Below are 19,395 nucleotides of genomic sequence, written 5' to 3' on the forward strand. Positions count from 1 at the left end.
AGGGATCAGAGCTGCAGCTGAGAAGTGCAGGGCCTAGGGGGAAGCAGTGAAAGGATTTAGGGTGTGAGAGAAGTTGTCTGCCTGATATATACACATCATGAATAAAAATCTACACAAAAAAAAGGTTTTATTTTCATACAACTCATTTATAATTTATTTTCACACAACTCATTATGTTACAAAACTGTACACCTCCCCCCAAAGTTGGATAACCCAAAGTCTCATTCCTTGGAAAGAGAAGAATCAACACTGGGCTTCTTTTTCAGTGTTGGATTGGGCCCAACAAGGCTAGACCAGAATGTGGAGTACAGGAATGGCCATCCTTCAAGTCCAAGGGGTCAGGGTATTAGCCTGGTACTTCTGGTCGTTACAGGAGAGGTGTCTCTGTTTGGAAAGCCAGCACCAGCACCCAGAACACAGGAGTCCAGAGAGACAGGCAGGCACTGCTGGCCACCATCTGGCTGTGGTGGGAATGCCCATGGCGAGGGAACTGCAGCTCAGTGGAGATGTGCCTGTCCAGGACACGGACCTGGAGTTGCGGGACCACGTCACTAGGAGGCAAAGAGAAAGACAGAGTCTGAAGGCACAGCAGAAACCACTGCACACGCCAAGGCCCCCAAATGCCCACACAGCTTCTCTTCATCTCCCCTCCTTAAAGAAAGGAATGGGTATTAGTATGTTAATAGGCTTCCTATATCTCTGGTCCTCTTTCATGTCTTTGGCCACTGCTACCAGAAAACCAAATGGCAGAGGATATTAAGACCAGCAGACTAGCCAACTGTCCCTGGCTATTTGGTTCTTCATTCAAAGATTAGTGAAAGTCTTCATATAAGGCCCAATTCAAAGTTTGCTAATCACTAGCCTCTGGGCAATCTTAGGCAGGGACCCTCCTCACTGGCCACCACAGAGGCAGAGCCAGACCATGCAGATTCCTCCCTGGGTCTCTGGCTCTCTCACCTGCCCAAGTCCAGGCCTGATGTGCACAGCATGTAGGCATACCAGGTCAAGACAGTTCAAGCTGAGGGACCCATGACCTCAGGCTTACCCAGATCTTTCACCTTAGCTGAGGTATAAAATGCCCAACCCCGTAGCCACCAATGGCCTTGTTGGAAAAAGTACTAAACAGGTCAATTTATTTCTCTGTCAATGGAGGATAGTTCATGAGTCACCGTGGGACATGAACACCATCAGAAGCTGTCCCTGTTCTCCAGGTCCCATCTGGCTGCCAGCTTCTGTCCATTTACAATGCAAATCACACAGCATCTCACATGTCTGCTTCAAACCTTTCAATGGCTCCCTACTTTCCTCCCTGTTTACCTCTCTAGACACATCTCACCTCACTACTCCTTCACTTCCCAGGCCCCAGTCAGAATTACTTTATCTCGGCTTCTTTAACACAATCGTTCCCTCCAACCAGACTTTCACATTGTTCCCTCTGCCCTCAACTCTTCCCCTTCCCTACTCAGTTGTTCACTCACTCACTTACTCATTCTACATTTATTAAGCACCTGTGCAGGCACTGGATCCCTGAATCTACTGATCCAGACTCAGAAGCTCTATTCACAAGGTTCCACTTTGGCTTCTAGTCAGTATAAGCCAAAAGGATGCTTCCTCAAGGGAAGACTTTCCTGACCTCTGACCCTAAGTAGTAACCTCCAACACACACACACACACACACACCCCATGCACCACAAACACACACACCCACAGCACCTTACACTTCCATTGCAGATTATCTACTCAAAAATCCATTTTCCTCACCAGACTGCAAGTTCCATGAAGGCAGGGCCTGTGTCTGATTGGCCCCATACACACAGCATCCAACACAACAGCGGGCACAAAGGAGGGACTCAATAAACCTGAGATTAATTTAACTGGATTCCTGCTCCCCACCTCTCTGGGGTAGTTGGTCCAGAAGCCTTGTGCCCTGCGGACTCAGGCTTGCCTATCCACCTCTGATCTACTCCCCAGCCATCTCTGAGACTACATTCAGTGTAGGGTCACAACTCTTCCCTTACAATGGGAGTTAAACATGCCCATTCCCACCGAGCTGCTTACAGCTCTGCAAATCTATGGCACTCTCCCTAAATCTGCCATGGAGAAAGATCTGAAAAATCAAGTTATTTGCAACCTTTCCAGATGCCTTCCACTTTTAACAGACTCATCCTACCCGGAAACTTGTTCTTTAACAAGCATAAACATGTTGCCCTTGCCCTGGCTTGAAGCAACTACCTTAAATCTGGATTCACTTCTGTCACAGTGGACAGAAAAAGGGTGCCTGGGGTCATGAGGAAAGGGAAAGGTTGCTCCATGAGGGGGGTTCCCATTGCAACCAGTGTGAGGGGCATTCCTGGCTCCGCTCACTAGGGTAAAGGTAGATGCCAACCCGACCCGGCCTACTCGCCCGACCTCTCCTCCAGGCGGACCCACAGATCGCTGAACTGCCGGAGTCGCTGCCTCCGCCGTGGTCGCCTCCGCTTCTTCCGGAACTTCTGCTCGGCGTCACTGGGAGGGTGGGCACTTCCAGGCCGGGACACAAGGGTCGGCAGCGTTGAGTGCACCGAGGATATGGCTTCCGGTGTCGGTACTTCGGGGGTAGGCACTTTTGGAGCAAAGATGGTGGACGGGGTGGGCTGTGTGGAGGTCTTTTTACTCTTCCCTCTGTACACAAGTGGAAGGAGGAGGTCTTTGGAGGAGGGTCACACAGCATGGCACCCTCCCCAGCTCTCTTACACCTCAGGTTTCACGATGACGGCAGATAACCTGAAAGTTCAAGCTGGCCAGGAAGGGCAGAAATTACCCAGTTCTTGAAATTACCTTGGGAATTGATCTCTTTGACGCCTTTTTTCTTTCCCCCTCAGATATCCTCACTCTACCTTCTCTAAATCCCCTAGTCCTGGGGAGAAAGATTCAAGATTTTTAAACTATTACATGTACAGTAATTACTGTACTTTTCCAACAATGAACAGGTCAGCACTGTCTAGAAAATCACTGACAATTATGGCTTTTTTTTTTTTAGAGACCAGGTTTCTCTCAGTAGCTCAGGCTGGAGTGCAGTGGCCCAATCATAGCTCACTGTAGCCTCAAACTCCTGGGCTCAAGTGATTCTCCCGCCTCCGCCTCCCAAATACAGGCAAATGTCACCACTCTGACTAGTGAACAGTAAAGCTTTTAAAGACAGATGGAAAACGTTTAAATGCCATTTGCTTAAAACCAGTGAAGTAGCTCTTAACCCTCTGAATCCTTTCTGTACCCTCATGAGGGCTTCATTCAGGAAGAGGCTCTCAGGGCTGTCTTCAAACCACTTAATCACAGATTTGTCCTTAAATCATCTTTCCCAAAGAGATATTTTCACAACTAATGGGAAACTCAGACTCACTTCTAGTGTTCCCCTAAAAGTGACTATAGTCACCAAATACTTTGAGTGTGAAGAAATAAGCTACTAGAAGGACCAAGTTTCTTCCAACAACAGAATTTTGTCAAGGGTTTGGTGAAGGGAATGGGAGAGCAGAAAGAGAAGAATTCTACTAGATGTCAATCCCATTGTCTCCTGATGTAGGTAGGGAGTGAGGGTCCTAAAACTCCCATCTGCCTGAGGCAGGGGAGCAGTGGATGTGCCATGTCTAGGGTTTTCCTCGTCCAATGATGTAGGTGCCACTGACCAGCACATGTAAGAACTCAATTACTCCAAATCAGCCTTGATGAACCATCTGCCTTACCAGAGTGGGCCTCAGTTCTGAGCCACAACATGGCAGAGCCTGAGAAGTCAGTTAGTATTAATGGCTTTGTGTGAGGAAGGGTGGAGGTATACAAAAAGGAAAGCAAAAAAGGGAAAAACTTATATTGGGCAAAAAATATAAAAGAAGGGAATTCCTAAAATGGCGAAAGATTTTAAAAGGCCCCTACTCTGAACCTGAGACTAAGGACCCCAGAAACATAAAGTCATAGCTAGAAGATTCCTGGAGGACAGGGCTTAATATATTATTAACTGTCTCCTGAGTTCAGCACAATGCCTGGTACATAACTGTGAAGCCACTTAAATGAACCCTTTCATTATTACAACAAAGAAACTAGAGCCTCAAAAGGGAATGTGCCCCCATCACGGCTCTCTAGGATTCAGGTGGCCTCCTAGGGCAGGGGTCCCCAGCCCCCAGCCATGGACTAGCACTAGTCTGTGGTCTGTTCGGAAATGGGCCACACAGCAGGATGTGAGCAGCAGGCAAGCAACCATATAACCACCTGAGCTCCACATCCTCTCAGATCAGCAGGGACATCAGATTCTCATAGGATCACAAACCCTACTGTGAACTGTGTGTGCTAGGGATCTAGGTTGCACGCTCCTTATGAGAATCTAAACCTGATATGAGGTAGAACAGTTTCACCCCAAAACCATCCCCCCCTCCCCTGGAAAAATTTTCTTCCACAAAATTAGTCCCTAGTGCCAAAAACGTTGGGGGCCGCTGTCCTAGAGGGTTCAAGAGCAGATGGTCAGGCAGCTCCATGCCCACCAAGCCCTCTGCCCATGGCAGAGACTATGTCTTTGTCATCCTCAGCCTTCATATGACCCAAACAGGTCCTGGTGCACGGTAGGCACTCAAAAAAAGTCTGTTGCTTTGATTTAGCAAGGAACATGGTCTCAATCTCACTAGGGCTGTGTTCTATGGCTTGAAACAGTGGGTCCTCACAGTGAGACAAATCATAGCTTTGTTTCTGTTCAACTCACAACAAACAAAGATCTCACCCCAGAAACTCCAGGTAGCCAAGGCCAGGGCTTAAGAGCCAAGTTAATAGCCCTGGGTGGGGGTTGGAGAGTAGGGGTCAGGAAGAAATTAGCTTTACTCTTCCTGGTTTTTATTTCCCTCATATTTCTGAGCTAAGGAGTCCTAAGGAATCATAATACCTACTTTATAACTGAGGAAACTGAAGACCCGGGAGAGGAAACTGACCTGCACAAGGTTACAAGAAGGATTCTGTGCCATCTTTTTTTTTTTTTTTTTTTTTTTTTTTTTTGAGACAGAGTCTTGCTCTGTCGCCCAGGCTGGAGTGCAGTGGCATGATCTCGGCTCACTGCAACCTCTGCCTCCCAGGTTTAAGAAATTCTCTGCCTCAGCTTCCCAAATAGCTGGGATTACAGGCACGTGCCACCAGGCCCAGCTAATTTTTTTGTATTTTTGGTAGAGACGAGGTTTCACCATCTTAGCCAGGTTGGTCTTGAACTCCTGACCTCGTGAGCCACCCGCCTCAGCCTCCCAAAATGCTGGGATTATAGGCGTCAGCCACCGCACCTGGCCAATTCTTTGCTGTTTTTAAGTAACATTCATTGTTGAGATTTTTTTCACGTCATAAAGCTAATCCATTCTCATTGTAGAAAATATAGAGAGTAGAAATTAGTGTCACTGTAATCTCCAGGGAGATCCTACAGACAAATGCTCACATGGACTCAGACAGGGGTTTAAGGGTCTCTAGGTCAATAGAGGTGACTGCTCTTCTGCCTCAAATAGAAAATCCCAGCTGCTGAACACACCCAATCCATCATAGAGCCTCTGGGCTGGATCCCGTCACAGGCTCAAGATCTAGATTATCATGTTTTCACCCACCCAGATTCTCACAGTTTAGCTAAACTTCTACCCACAAAGGCTAAGCCCATGGTCATTTTGGCTACAATATAGGGCTACCCCCTTGTGCTGATAGCCTATTTGCCCCCTACCTGCATTCCACGCAGCCTCCTCGCTCCATAGAAGTCTCCAAGAAAGAAACACACTGGTTGACAAGGAAAAGACCCCAAGCTTGGAGCCTTAGACAAGATAATTGACCTTTCTGAGCCTCTGCTGCTTGTATAAAATTAACCTATCCTACTTTGTTGCTGTGAGGATTAAAACAGCCCAAACACCATGCTTCACACAGTGCTGAGCACTCAGTAGATCCTTACTTCAGGTGCATCCCTCTTTCTCCCAGTCCTCTGAGAATGAGTGAAGCTGTATAAACCCTAGCAGGGCTGATCAGAACCTTAGAGCATCCCACTGTGTAACCAAAGGGACATCTGCCAGATCTCCAAAGATGTCCATGATCTTGCCCCTGGAAGCTCTGAACACGTTACCTTACATGGTAAGAGGAACTTTGCAGGTGTGATTAAGTTAAGGACCTTAAGATGAGGAGAGGAGCCCAGATTATCTAGATGTGCCCAATCTAATAACATGGGCCCTTAAAAGCAGAGAACCCTTCTGTGGTCAGCGGGGGATATGACTATGGAAGAATGGTTATAGAGATGCAACATTGCTGGCTTTGAAGATGGAAGGCTCCACGAGCCAAGGAATGTGGGCAGCCTCTAGAAGCTGGAAAGGAAAAGAAAACAAATTATCTAGAACCTCCAGAAGGGAATGCAGCCAAGCCCACACCTTAATTTCAGCCAGTGAGACCTGTGTCACACTTCTGATCTCCAGAACTATAAAATAATGAATCTGTGTTGTTCTAAGCCATTGAGTTTATGATAATTTGTTATAGCAGCAATAGAAAACTAACACAGTATCCATTATCCCAGGGGGAGGAGGGAGGAACTGGCTAAGCCCTCTGCAGATTAGCCTAACAGGAACCCCATCTCTTTCTCTTCTCTGCTGAAAGAATAGCAGCCTCACATTCAGGAGCATTTCCTGTGTTTTCGAGCCTGCTGACAAGCGGAGAGTGGCAGCTGCTAGTTGCCCTCCCCACACCCCAACATGCACACCCATCTCTGTCTCCCCAATACTGGCTTACCCCAAGACTAAGGGAGCTGGCAGGGCCTGAAGTAAGCTAGATCACCAGTTAACAGCCCTCATGTCCCCAGCCACACCAGCCTGCCCTGGATTCAAGTTCCACATGACCAGAATCATCCCTTAAGGACTACCATATGGCTGCCGAGGAGGGGAAGAAGGAAACAGGTATCCCCTTACTGCCCTGGTCCTCCTTGCCAGCCCCTCTTTGTGGGCATTCTCCCCCAACCCTCTTCCCTGGGTCCTTAGCTTCCCAGGACCCTGTCCCTTCTTCCTGAACAGGAGCTCCTTTGGAGACCTCATCCTCTCTCATGGCTTCACCTGGGACCACTATATGCACGTTCACCCCTCAGGTCCCCCACTGGCTGAATAAATGAATGCACGTGAGCAGCACCGGCAATGATAGTAGCACATCAGCAATCAATCCTATTTGAGATCCCATCATGTGCCAGATGCCAGGATAGGTACTCCCGGAAATCCAATTTTGAAAATTAGATCCTTGTCCAGAAGGCTGTAGAAGAAAGAAAGAGCTCTTGCACAAACTGTAGGTTCCTTGGGGTCATGCACAGGATGAACCCAGGCTGGAGCAATGGAGGAAGATGTGACAGTTGTGCTGGATCTCACAGATTCTGATAGAGAGAACTGGGAGTAGTGTGGGTAGGGAAAGAATCTCTGGCAGAGGAAACTGCATGAACACAGACATAGAGGCTAGGAATAAAAGGTGGGAGAAGAAAGGGTAGAAAGAAAAGGTTTAGGCGGTGGATGGGTCTGGGTTATTTCCTGGTCCTGGTTAATTGTGTGGCCTTTCACAGTTTCTTCAGGCTGATTTTGAGTATTAACAGAGAGCCCATATAAACCTGGCTACCACCTGATGATCCACCAATAAATGTTCTTTTCCTCCCCAGGAAAGTGAGAACACTGGTTCTCAGCCTTCACTGGGCATCAGAATCTCCTGGAAAGCTTCTAAAAAGACCGATTCCTGACCTTCCTTTCCCTAAGGGCAGGTATCAGGGTTAGAGGCAGAATTAAGGAGCCTGGGAACAACCAGGAACACACACACACAACACACGTACCACACACACCACACATACCACAACAGACACCCCACACATACACAGCACACACATCAGACATGCACCACACATACCCCCCCCACACACAATACACACACACCACACACACCACATGTACCACACACACTACACACACACACACCACATGTACCACAACACAACACACACCCCACACGTACACAACACACACATCAGACATGCACCATACATACCCCACACACACACAAACACGCACACCAAACATGCAGCACACACAGGCACAATACCCACACACACACACCAGACATGTACCACACACATCCACACTACACACCCCACATACCACACACACCCCTCACACACACACGTACCAAACACACACACCAGACATGCACCACACATGCACCATACCCATGTACACGACACACACACACATACACCCCACACATACATATTCCACACTAGATACATACCACACAAACCCTGCACACAAATATCACACACACACAACACACACCCCTCACACACACCACACACCAGACACACACCAGACACACACACACAAACATCACATACTCCACACACACTACACACCACACACACACACACACACTCCCCAGGTAGGGCCCTCTCCAGCACCCGAGGGACAGTGCGTTGAACCCCAGTCCAGTCAGCCCGGCAGGAAGAGCTGAGAAGGGACCAGAGACCAGTGAGGGAGGAAAGACCCACAGTCCTGCAGGGCACAGAGAACCCCTAAGGGCTGGCTCCTCCAGATCTGAAGGAGAACAGGAAAGAGAGAGGCAGTGAGCCTGCAGCAGAGCTGACTCAGGCAGGGGCGGGATCCTCTCGGTCAAGGGGAGGAGAGGAGGGCTCCTCAGACGGGGGAAGTAGTGTCAGTAAAGGTGGAGAGGCAGGGACAGGATGGAAGCTCTTCTGAAGCAAGCAGCAGATCCGTGCTGGAAGGATAGGGTCTGAGTGCCAAGACCTCCGCGTGAAGACAATGATCTTGAAAGAGAACAATATGAAACCACGGAGGGTTTGAATATGGGACACTGGAAAGATTAGCCCCACGGGAGGATGAAGAGTGAACCAGAGGGAGAAGGGCCTGGAATGGGGCGGTGGCCATGGCAATGGAGAAGGACAAATCCCAGCGAGTCTTTACTGGAGGAAGACAAAAGCCTGGTGGAGGAGGGAAATGAGCAGTCTCATGTCAGCCCTTCCATAAGCTAGAAGGTGCTCTGTGAAGGGCGGTCAGTACTGACATACTGAATACAGGGCATGAAGACAGGTGGGGATAAGAGAAGTCCAGGATGTATCCAGGATTTCCCGCTTGGAGGGAGACTGGAAAAATTATGGCTCCTGCCATGCAGGAGCCTCTGGGGTGAGGGGGAACAAGGAGACAAGGTGCGGTGAAGGGGGGCCTTCTGAGGAGAAAGAGGGCAGCTGGAGATGGGTGGCCTTCGGGCAGACACAACTGCTGGATCCTCTGTCAGGGGATGAGCGTTTGCATCCTGGAGCGCTCTCGCTACAGCGGAGACCTCTGCCAGGAGAGGGGGACTGCTGACCGTGGATCGGGAGGGAGTGGGGGCCAGAGGAATGGAGGGGATATTAGGGGCTGATGGGTGCCCCCCACATTCACATGTTGAAGCTCCAATCCCCAGTACCTCAGAACGTGACCATTTGGAGTTAAGGCCTTTAAAGAGGTGATTCAGTTAAAATGAGGGCCCTAGTCCAATGAGACCAGTGTCCTTACTAGAAGAGAGGCCAGGGATGCTTGCTTACGGGAAAAAATGCCACGTGCCAGCAGGAAGAGAATACGGCCATCTACACGTCAAGCAAAGGGGTCCCAAGAGAAACCAGTCCCGTTGACACCTTGAGCTGGGACTTCCAGCCTCCAGAACTGTGAGAAATGCATTTCTGTTGATCACTCAGTCTGTGGTGGTTGCTATGACAGCCCAAGCAGACTACTACAGGGGAAGGGGAAGGACACCTGGGGCCCACCAGGATGGACGACCAGTTGGGAGGCCAGTGGGTGCACAGCATTGCTGAGGGCCCCCTGAGTTCTTTACAGAAGGGTCTGCAGGGGCACAGGGCAGTTTGGCAAAAAAAAAAAAAAAAAAAGAGAGAGAGAGACAAAAAAAACCTAGGGAGGAGGAAACAGCTCAGAGAAAGAGAAGGGACTTTCTCCTGCCCCCGAGAGGGATCAGACATGCACTCCCTTCACCCCAACCCCTCTGGTGTATTTACCACTGTCATGGCCCGACTCTGCCTCCCGAAAACTTCCAAAACGCCTAGGGCAAAGGACACTGGACATTAAGCCTAATTACTCCTCCTTTCCCCACCCTTCGACCCCTAGGCAACCTTCCCTTCACCTTCCCCTGCTCCCCAAACGCCACTGAGAAAAAGGCCAGGCCTCTGCAGTCCAAAGTGTCCACCCTGCCAACCACATCTGGCACAGCCCCAGCCACACAAAGCCAGCTGAGCTGGTGCCAAATGTCCATGTAAGGTCAAGTGCGGGGGAAATGACCAGGCAGGGGTTCTCTGGAGTTCCTCAGGATAGCAGCCCACCCTGGTGCCCAGGCAGCCCCATGAGGGTCTCAGCTCCCCAGCCAAGATAGAAGCACAGGGCGGTTACTTGTGGATGGGTCGTCCAGCAGGGGCGTGTTCTACCTCATAGCCTTCACGCCGCAAAACATCCAGCACTGTGTTGTTGCCCATGAAATGACCTGCAGTGAGAAAAACAGTCTGAAATGCTGCAGCTCCCCGGACCACCAATCATACTTCCCAAACACACACCCTAGAACCAAGAAATTACCCTGCCTAGCCCCCTGCCTATCTGTCCAGCACAGTACAGTTCCACAGAGCTTCTGGAATCAGGCCTGCCAACAGTCCTGCAAGGCAGGCAGGGCAGCATCAGTAGCATTTCAGAGACGATGACACTGAAGATCAGAACAATGCAGCGAGTTACCTGAAGTCACACAGCTAAGGGGAGAGCCTGGACATCAAACTGCAACCTGGTAAGACCTCCCAGAAGAGGTGATATGTGAGCGGGATCCTGAAAGGTGAGGACACTGGTCTGGAGAAAATACAAGAATTCAGGCTGGGCACAGTGGCTCACACCTATAATCCCAGCACTTTGGGAGGCCGAGGCGGGTGGATCACCTGAAGTCAGGAGTTCAAGACCCACCTGGCCAACATGGTGAAACCCCATCTCTACTAAAAATACAAAAATTAGCCAGGCATGGTGGTGGGTGCCTGTAGTCCCAGCTACTCAAGAGGCTGAGGCAGGAGAATCGCTTGAACCCGGGAGGCGGAGGTTGCAGTGAGCCGAGATTGCACCACTGCATTCCAGCCTGGATGACAGAGCAAGACTCTGTCTCAATTTTTAAAAAGGGGCGGGGGGGCAGGGGAGAATTCCCAACTACAGGATGAAATGCAAATGTGCTCTCTGAGAAAACAGGGAGGCTGGTGGGACCGAAGGAATAGCTACTTCCCAATCACCACTTTCTAGAAAAAGTAAAGGCAACCTAATCTAAGATCTATCCTTCTTGGAGGTTTCTGCATAGGACGAACCCACTATGGTCTCAGGAGTCACAACCAGGGAACCCTGGGAGCCTGTGGCAGTACAGCAAATAGGCCCCAAGAAGGAAGCAGAAGGCGCATGGTTCCTGCTTTCGTTTTCACCCTCATGCATCAAAGGTGGGGTTCATGGGTCAGCAGAGGCTCAGAAAGGGAAGTTTGGCAAAACCATTCCCTCCCATCCTCCCCTCTCCTCCCCGCAGCCTAGACCAGCCTAGACAGCGGCCAGTGCAGGGGTGATAGCTGTAACCTAGAAATGTGGGGTAGGAGAGGAGGCCACTGGAGAAGTAACCCTGGCAAACAGGAGCCAAAAATCAGCATGAGCTGATTTAAGATCGACACCTAAATAAGAAAAAAAGTCGTGTCTTGCACCACTCATCCTAGGTTGTTCATTTGCAAATAAGGAACTGGCAATTTAGAACAAGTGATTATTGTTTCCACTTAGCACTTCTGACTTCAATTTTTTTTCTACTGCAAAGGTGATTTCCATTTGTAATCTTCGCATTTTATATCCACATCCCCATGACAAAAGTTGCTGCTTGATTTTAAAACTCCAGTACTTTCTGTTTTCAGATATCCTCATTTTGCAATTAAAAGTTCGCTAACCACACAGCTTTTAAGTTTTAAAAGCACACAGTAATGTGTTTGGGAGCAATTTCTGTAGTTTCCTCTGCTCAACTTAGCCTTCAGAAGGCCCAGAGAGAAAGCGGCTACAGGAAGGTAACTTTGCCCTAGAAGGAGCCGGTGCTAGATGGGGGTCACAGCCCCTGGGCACTCCCGACGCCCCCATCTAGCACTGCATCAGTATCACAAATCGAGCCCTGAGTAATGGGCAAGCTCAGGTGTTGGTGTTGCCTGTGCCACCTGCCTGGCACAACCCCCACCATGAGGGCCCACCCACCGAACTGCTCAGACCAAGCTATGCTCCAGCCTCCCACCAGCCCAGAACTCAGTCGACCTTTCCCCTCTCCCCAGCACCCCATTACCCCTGCACTGGACATAGGGGAAGCTTTTGGGAGCTCACCTAAGTCTGGCAGGAGTGGAAAGCAAAAACCCACACTCCAGCACCTGGGCACCTTCCATCCACGCAGACCCAGGGTGGTGCACTGGGACACCACCACTGGCTCTGTTTCCTAACTTTCTCATCTGGCGCCTGCATCACTGTTATGGTGCCTCAAGAGTGAGGCCCAGGCTAATAGCTTTGTTACAGGAAGCCATTTGTTGAGACAGTAGAAATGTGCACATGACATGAAACACACGACTTACAGAAGAAGAAAACTGCCACATACTCACAGGCACTGCTGAGGGCACAAACTGCAATTTGTTTTGCGGCAGAACTTTTCAACGAGCATGATGTGGGACCCAAACCCCTCATATGTCTATAAGTTTTATTAATATTTGAATATAATTCATATAACATAAAATTCATTCTTTTAAAGTATGCCATTCGTTGGTTTTTTTGCATATTCAGAAAGTCGTGCAAGCACGACCACTATCTAATTTTAAAACATTTTCAACCTTCTGACCCCAGCCCCTGGCACCTACTAATCTATGAATACTTTCTGTCTCTATAGATTTGCCTGTTCTGGACATTTCATATAAATATAATCATATGATTTTATGACTGGCTGTTTTCACTTAGCATAATGTTTTCAAAGTTCATCCATGTAGTACCATATATCAGTACCTCTTTCCTTTTTATGGCCAAATAATATTCCATTGTGTATATATATATATCACCTTTTATTTATCCGTGTCAGTTGATGGACAGTTGGTTTGGTTCCACCTTTTGGCTATTATAAATAATGCTGCCATGAACATCTGTGTACAAATTTTTGTGTGGATATATGTTTTCAATTCTTCTAGGCATATATCTGGAAGTTGAAATGCTGGATCAAATGGTAGCCCCATGTTTAATTTTGAAAAACTGCTAAACAGTTTTCCAAAATGGCTACACCATTTTACATTCCCAGTAGCAATGTATGAGGGTGCCAGTTTCTCCATGTCTTCACCAAAACCTTTTACTATCCATCTTTTTTATTATAACCGAGTATGAAATGGTGTCTTCACTTTAGCATCACATCAGTAGGGCTCCAGTAAAATAATAGTGGATTACAGGTGAAAATGCAGCAAGACTCAGACTCTATTTAAGAAACGTTCTTAAGAAAACACAAAGACAAAAAAAACTAGAGGAAAAACTAGAGGACACTAGAGGAAACTGAAGCCTCTGGGATTCAGAGGTACATCAAACATGCCTTAGTCTGTGTTGCCATTACAAAATACCACAGACTGGGTCATTTATAAATAATAGAAATTTATTTATCACAGTTCTAGAGGCTGGGAAGTCCAAAATCTAGGCATAGGCATTCAGTGCCCGGTGAGAGCCTTTTTGTTTTTTAAATACCAAGAGTCTTACTCTGTCACACAGGCTGGAGTGCAGTGGCATGTTCATAGCTCACTTCAGCCTCACCCTCCAGGGCTCAAGTGATCCTCTCACCTCAGCTTCCCAAGTAGCTGGGACTACAGGCAAACTATGCCTAGCTAAATTTTTATTTAATTTTTGTAGAAGTGAGGTCTCGCTGTGTTGACCAGGCTGGTCTCAAACTCCTGAGCTCAAGTGATCTTCCTGCCGTGGTCTCCCAAGGTGCTGGGATTACAGGCATGCACCACCATGCCCAGATGAGGGCCTTCTTCCTGAGTCTTCACATGGCAGGAGGGGCTAATGCTAGATCTTCACATGGTGGAAGGCACAAGGGCAAAAAAAGAGCCTACGCTACTTTCCTCCAGTCCTTTTAAAAGCATGAATCCACTCATGAATGTGAAGCCTTCATGTCTTAATCACTTCCCAAAGGCCCCACCTCTTAATACTATGACAATAATAATTAAGTTTCAACACACAAGTTTTTAGGAACATTCAGACCACAGCAAAACATTAAACAGCCCAACTCTGAGAAAGATTAACATAAACCCTCACACTAAAAACATATTTCCCTTACTTCTCATTGCCAGATATATCATATCCAGCTTTCAATTAAAAATTACAAGGCACGCTGGGAGGCAAGAAAAATTACAATCTGAAGAAACAATGAAAGCATCAGACCCAGACTCAGACATGACAGAGATTCTGGAATTATCAGATAGGGAATATAGTTGAACTGAAGAGCATCATCAATCAAATTGATCTAATTGACATTTAAAGAAGACTTTATCCAACAGCAGCAGAATACAAATTCTGTTCAGCTCACATGCAACATATTTCTCCTTCATTTTTGAGTTTTGCTGGATGTGGAAATGTTTGTTGACAGTCTTTTATTTCAGCATTTTGAGTATGTGCCCCAGAGCCTTCTGGCTTGCGTGGCTTCTGATGAGAAATCTGCTGTTAATCCTATTGGGGATCCTTTGTCTGCCTTGCTCTCACTGCTTTCAAGATTCTCTGTCTTTGGCTTTTGACAGTTTGGCTATGATATGCCTTGGTGTGAAACGTTTTGATTTTATATAACTTATAGTTCATTGATTGAATGTGCAGAGTAATATTTTTCATCAAATTTGAGACATTTTCGAGCAATTTTAAATTCAAATATTCTTTTTATTTCTTTTTTTTTTTCTCTCCCGTCTTCTGAGACTCCCATTAGGTGTACATTGGCACACTTGAGGGTGTCTCACAGGTATCTGAAGATCTATTCATTTTTCTTCATTCCTTTTCCTTTCTCTTTCTCATACTGAATCATCTCAATCAATCTATCTTCATGTATATTGATTCTTCTTCTGCCAGTTCAAATCTACTGTTCAGCCCCCCCTAGTGAATTTTTCATTTCAGTTCCAGAATTTCTATTTGGTTCTTTTAAAATAATTTTTATATTTTTATTGATATTCTGTATTTGGTGAGATTTGTTCTCAAACTTTCCTTTAATTCTTTAGACGTGGTTTATTTTAGGGTTTTTTGTTTTTTATTTTTTGGTTTTTGTTTTTTGTTTTTTGTTTTTTGTTTTGGAGATGGAGTTTCACTCTTGTGGCCCAGGCTGGAGTGCAGTGGCGTGATCTCAGCTCACTGTAACCTCTGCCTCCCAGGTTCAAGCAATTCTCCTGCTTCAGCCTCCCAAGTAGCTGGGATTATAGGTGCGCACCACAACGCCTGGCTAGTTTTTGTATTGTTAGTAGAGACAGGGTTTTGCCATATTGGTCAGGCTGGTCTCAAACTCCTGCCCTCAAGTGATCCATCTGCTTCAGCCTCCCAAAGTGCTGGAATTATAGGCACGAACCACCACACCCGGCCTCTTTTAGTTTTTGAACATATTCATAATAACTAGTGTTAAAGTCTTTTTCTAGTAAGTCCAAGATACTAACTTCCTCAAGGACAGCTTCTATTGGTTGCTTGTTTTTCCCTGGGCCATACTTTCTAGTTTTCTCTGTGTTTTATAATTGTTTTTTATTGAAAACTAGACATTTAAATAACATAACATACCAACTCTGGAAATCATTTTCTCCTGTCCCCTCTTCCTAGGTGCATTGTTGTTGCTGTTTGTTCAGTGATTTTCTAGGACTAAGTCTCTAAAGTCTGTATTCTTTGTTGTGTGTGATCACTGAAGGATCTGCTCAGTTAGCTTAGTGGCTGGCTAATGACTGAACAGAGATTTCCTTAAATTCCTTGAACTGGTAAGTTTCCCAACCTTTGCAGAGGGGCTGTGTGAGTTTGGGGGCATGTCTTTGATGCTTCAGCAGGCAATTTATGACCCTGCCTTAGCTTTCACACCCTGCTTACACAGAGCCTCAAGATCAGCCAGAGGTGAGAGAGATTAGGACCTTCTCAAGTCCTTCCTGGGCATGTGCACTGCCCTTCTCATGCATGTGACTTTCTTTTTTTTTTTTCTTTTTTTTTTCTGAGACGGAGTCTTGCTCTGTCGCCCAGGCTGGAGTGCAGTGGCCAGATCTCAGCTCACTGCAAGCTCTGCCTCCCAGGCTTACGCCATTCTCCTGCCTCACCCTCTGGAGTAGCTGGGACTACAGGCGCCCGCCACCTCGCCTGGCTAGTTTTTTTGTATTTTTTAGTAGAGACGGGGTTTCACCGGGTTAGCCAGGATGGTCTGGATCTCCTGACTTCATGATCTGCCCATCTCGGCCTCCCAAAGTGCTGGGATTACAGGCTTGAGCCACCACGCCCGGCCTGCATGTGACTTTCTAGGAATATTTTAGAGCTTTTCAAAATCCCCTATGGTATTTTCCTTTTAAGTTTTTTGGGCAGCCTCTTGTAAGCTTCAATTAATATTGCTATTTCCAGCAACTATGTTAAACTGCTGCCACTGATTGTTTTCAACAAACACCGTAAGAATAGGGCTATTCACACAGAGCAAGCTCTGAGTCAGTTCAAATGAAGACAAGCTTGGGAATGGAAATTTCAGGGAGCTATTGGACATGTCAAATGGTGATGATTCTTTGAGGATGGAGCTTTGGAGGAACTTTGAACCCATTCTGTCCCCTCCAGTAACCATTAGGCAAATGGTTTTCACAGTTACTGTAGTTCAAGGCTCCTGATTTTCAAGACTACTGTGAAGCTGGGAAAAGGGAGATAAAAACAGAACAAGTTAAAATGCCACAAAGCCCACTGCTTCTATCAAAATTCATCCAGTTTTCTTAAATAAACACTTCTAGGATTGTTGCAAACCTTTAATTAATTTCCAGAGCTGTGGAAAATTTGATTTTGACTATTTTCTCCAGTGTTCTTATTGCTGTTATGGAAGAACAGGTTTTTGGAGGCCCTCACCCCGCCATTTCAGAGTTGCTTCTCTCCAACCCCCTATCTTACTGGTAAAAAAAACTGAGGGACATGACTTGTTTAAGTTTATGAAGTTAGCAGAAAAATATGAGACAACAAAGCCCAGCCCAGCAAATGATCTTTCTGCATACTGTCCAGCCTCTGGCATTTTTATCCTCAATTCCTGAGGCTGCAAAGAATTCTGTGTCAGAGTCACTCCGGGGGTTAAAATTTATTTCAAGAAGCCCACAAAAGAAAATAATTGTCCTATTCTCTCTCCATGTATGTTGTTAACAGTCAGTAACAGCTGATGTGTCAGGCCTTGGACTTGGGAGGCTCATTGTCAGGTAGAAGAGTAAAGACAGATATATTTTTAGTGAAAGTTTACAAAGCGAAAAGTACCAGGAAGAAGTTGGGATTAAGTGTGAAATTCAGAGGACAAAAATGCTTTCCCAGCTGGCTCATGTGTGGAGAGAGCTATGGGTGATGTCACATGCACCAGCTCATCCAGCAACATTTCAACCATGCTGGATGCTCCGTCCCCAGCTGGAGCCACTCTGCAACTGAAATAAGTCAAGGAAGGTGTCACTCCCTTCATCTTGCTTCATGACTAGCACAGGCCCTAAACGGGGGTTCACCTCAACATTCCCTTCTTGGGAGAAGCCTCAGATTTCAGAGGCTACTGAGAGGTAACCCACTACTCACCAGCTCCAAAGGCAAAGAAGAAGCCTTTGTCAGGGAACTCCTCCAAAAGGGCCTTCACCCGCTTCCCTATTCTCTCATTCCGCTTATAGATCAGCTCCCGGCGTAAGTAGCTGTCAATCTCCTGAGCAGTGATGAGCTCCTGAGGCGGTAGCGTGGCATTAATAAAATTGGGAACCTCCACCAAAATAAAGAGAAAAGAAAAGGGGCAACGGAGTTATTAACAAAGTTACTTCATTGGAGCATCAAATCCCCCAACTAGATGGTCAAGACGTTGTCAAGAGAAGAGTGACACCATTCTTGGAGTTTCCCGTCTGCTATGTTTCCAACTATATCATATTCCCTGTAACCAAAGTGAAAAAAATATTAAGTGAAATGCACTGAATGAACTCTTATGCTATTTACAATGTTAATAGCATAATAGTTAAATGGCTCTGTCTGATGCCATGTGTTTATTAAAAAAAAAAAAAGACACTGTCTGCACAGCACATCCATAGTTTTAACTTGTGTGATTCACACATGCTTTTCTTATAAAAATAGTCTTATATAGTTACATATTTTAGATTCTATTACCAAAAACATGAAATTTGTATGAACACTTAAATGTTTTATAAATCCTCTACTTTACATTTTCATTATTTCTCCACTTCCTATTTCTCTCCCTTGCTTTCCCCAGTGTTCTTTGCCCACCTGGCAAATATTTCACTTGATGCTGGTATACATGTTAGCCAGTTTCAGTATTTTGGCTAATAACAGGATGCAATTGCATCAAAATTGTGACAATCAGCATGGTTCTTGCAGCACAGGAGCTACCGGTAAGGCTAGCCCTCTGTGTTTTCTCCCCACCCCCTCAGCTGTCTGGCGTCCCAAACCTCAGCCTCCCACTTCTCCCCCTGGGTGCATGCTGTCTCCTCCACCCAGGGACTTAACAATGTTACCCATTATCTTGGTCAGTATCTACCCTGCCTGCTGCTGCTGCTTCCAGTAGCCTCTCAAAAAGCTTTCCAAAGTCCTCAGACTCTGTAACATAGCATGAACTTCCATCTTATGGATAACAGATCTCCTTTCGCTATTGCCTCGAAATTATATTCTCTCATTTTCACATCGACAGCCTTCATCTTCTACTCTGTCATCTTTTTTTTAAAATCATGTCATTTATGTAAGATTCCCTGACCATTTCCCAAAATCTCTTCTCTTCAGCAGAGCCCCCTCTCTACCAGCCTCTCTACAGAGGCAGCGTCAGATACACAGGGTGACCTCCCTCTGACATCCTGCTCCACCTTCTAAATTCCAAACATCACCCAAAGCCTGCACCACTCCCTCCTGGCCAGCCTAGCCCTCACTCACAGTGGCAGCACATTCCCTGACCTCCTGTAGGGGCCCTGTGGGCAGGACAGGTATGGGAAAGCCACAGGAGAGAAATGCATAAGACATCTGTATTATCTGCTCCACCAGCCTCACCATTTGCCCACGTAATGACCAAATCCTCCACCCACATTAACTTTTTTCTGCTGCTACAAATGTCAATTTCCCAATTGATCTTGACTTTTCTTCCCCTTTCCCTACC

The 19,395-nt window shown here is 46.7% G+C and overlaps 1 protein-coding gene across 5 annotated transcripts in view; it reads right to left on the reverse strand.

Annotated features, from left to right (window-relative positions):
• Positions 1-110: 110 nt before the first annotated feature.
• LOC105465365 (TraB domain containing 2A) overlaps positions 111-19,395 on the reverse strand; it is a 58,119-nt gene continuing 38,834 nt past the window's right edge. For 3 of the 5 annotated variants that reach the window (XM_071076979.1, XM_011713775.2, XM_071076980.1), the window contains exons 4-7: positions 17,832-18,006; positions 10,434-10,524; positions 2,410-2,661; positions 111-551 (exon numbers count right to left, since the gene is read on the reverse strand). In XM_071076979.1, coding sequence (XP_070933080.1) covers positions 368-551; positions 2,410-2,661; positions 10,434-10,524; positions 17,832-18,006 — 702 coding nt within the window. In that variant the 3' untranslated portion in view covers positions 111-367. Of the gene's footprint in view, positions 552-2,409; positions 2,662-10,433; positions 10,525-17,831; positions 18,007-19,395 lie in introns of those variants that run through there. The other 2 variants (XM_071076978.1, XM_024787835.2) reach the window with 2 other exon arrangements.

The sequence above is a fragment of the Macaca nemestrina genome, chromosome 13 (genome assembly GCF_043159975.1).
Source record: "Macaca nemestrina isolate mMacNem1 chromosome 13, mMacNem.hap1, whole genome shotgun sequence".
Classification (NCBI taxonomy): Eukaryota; Metazoa; Chordata; class Mammalia; order Primates; family Cercopithecidae; genus Macaca; species Macaca nemestrina.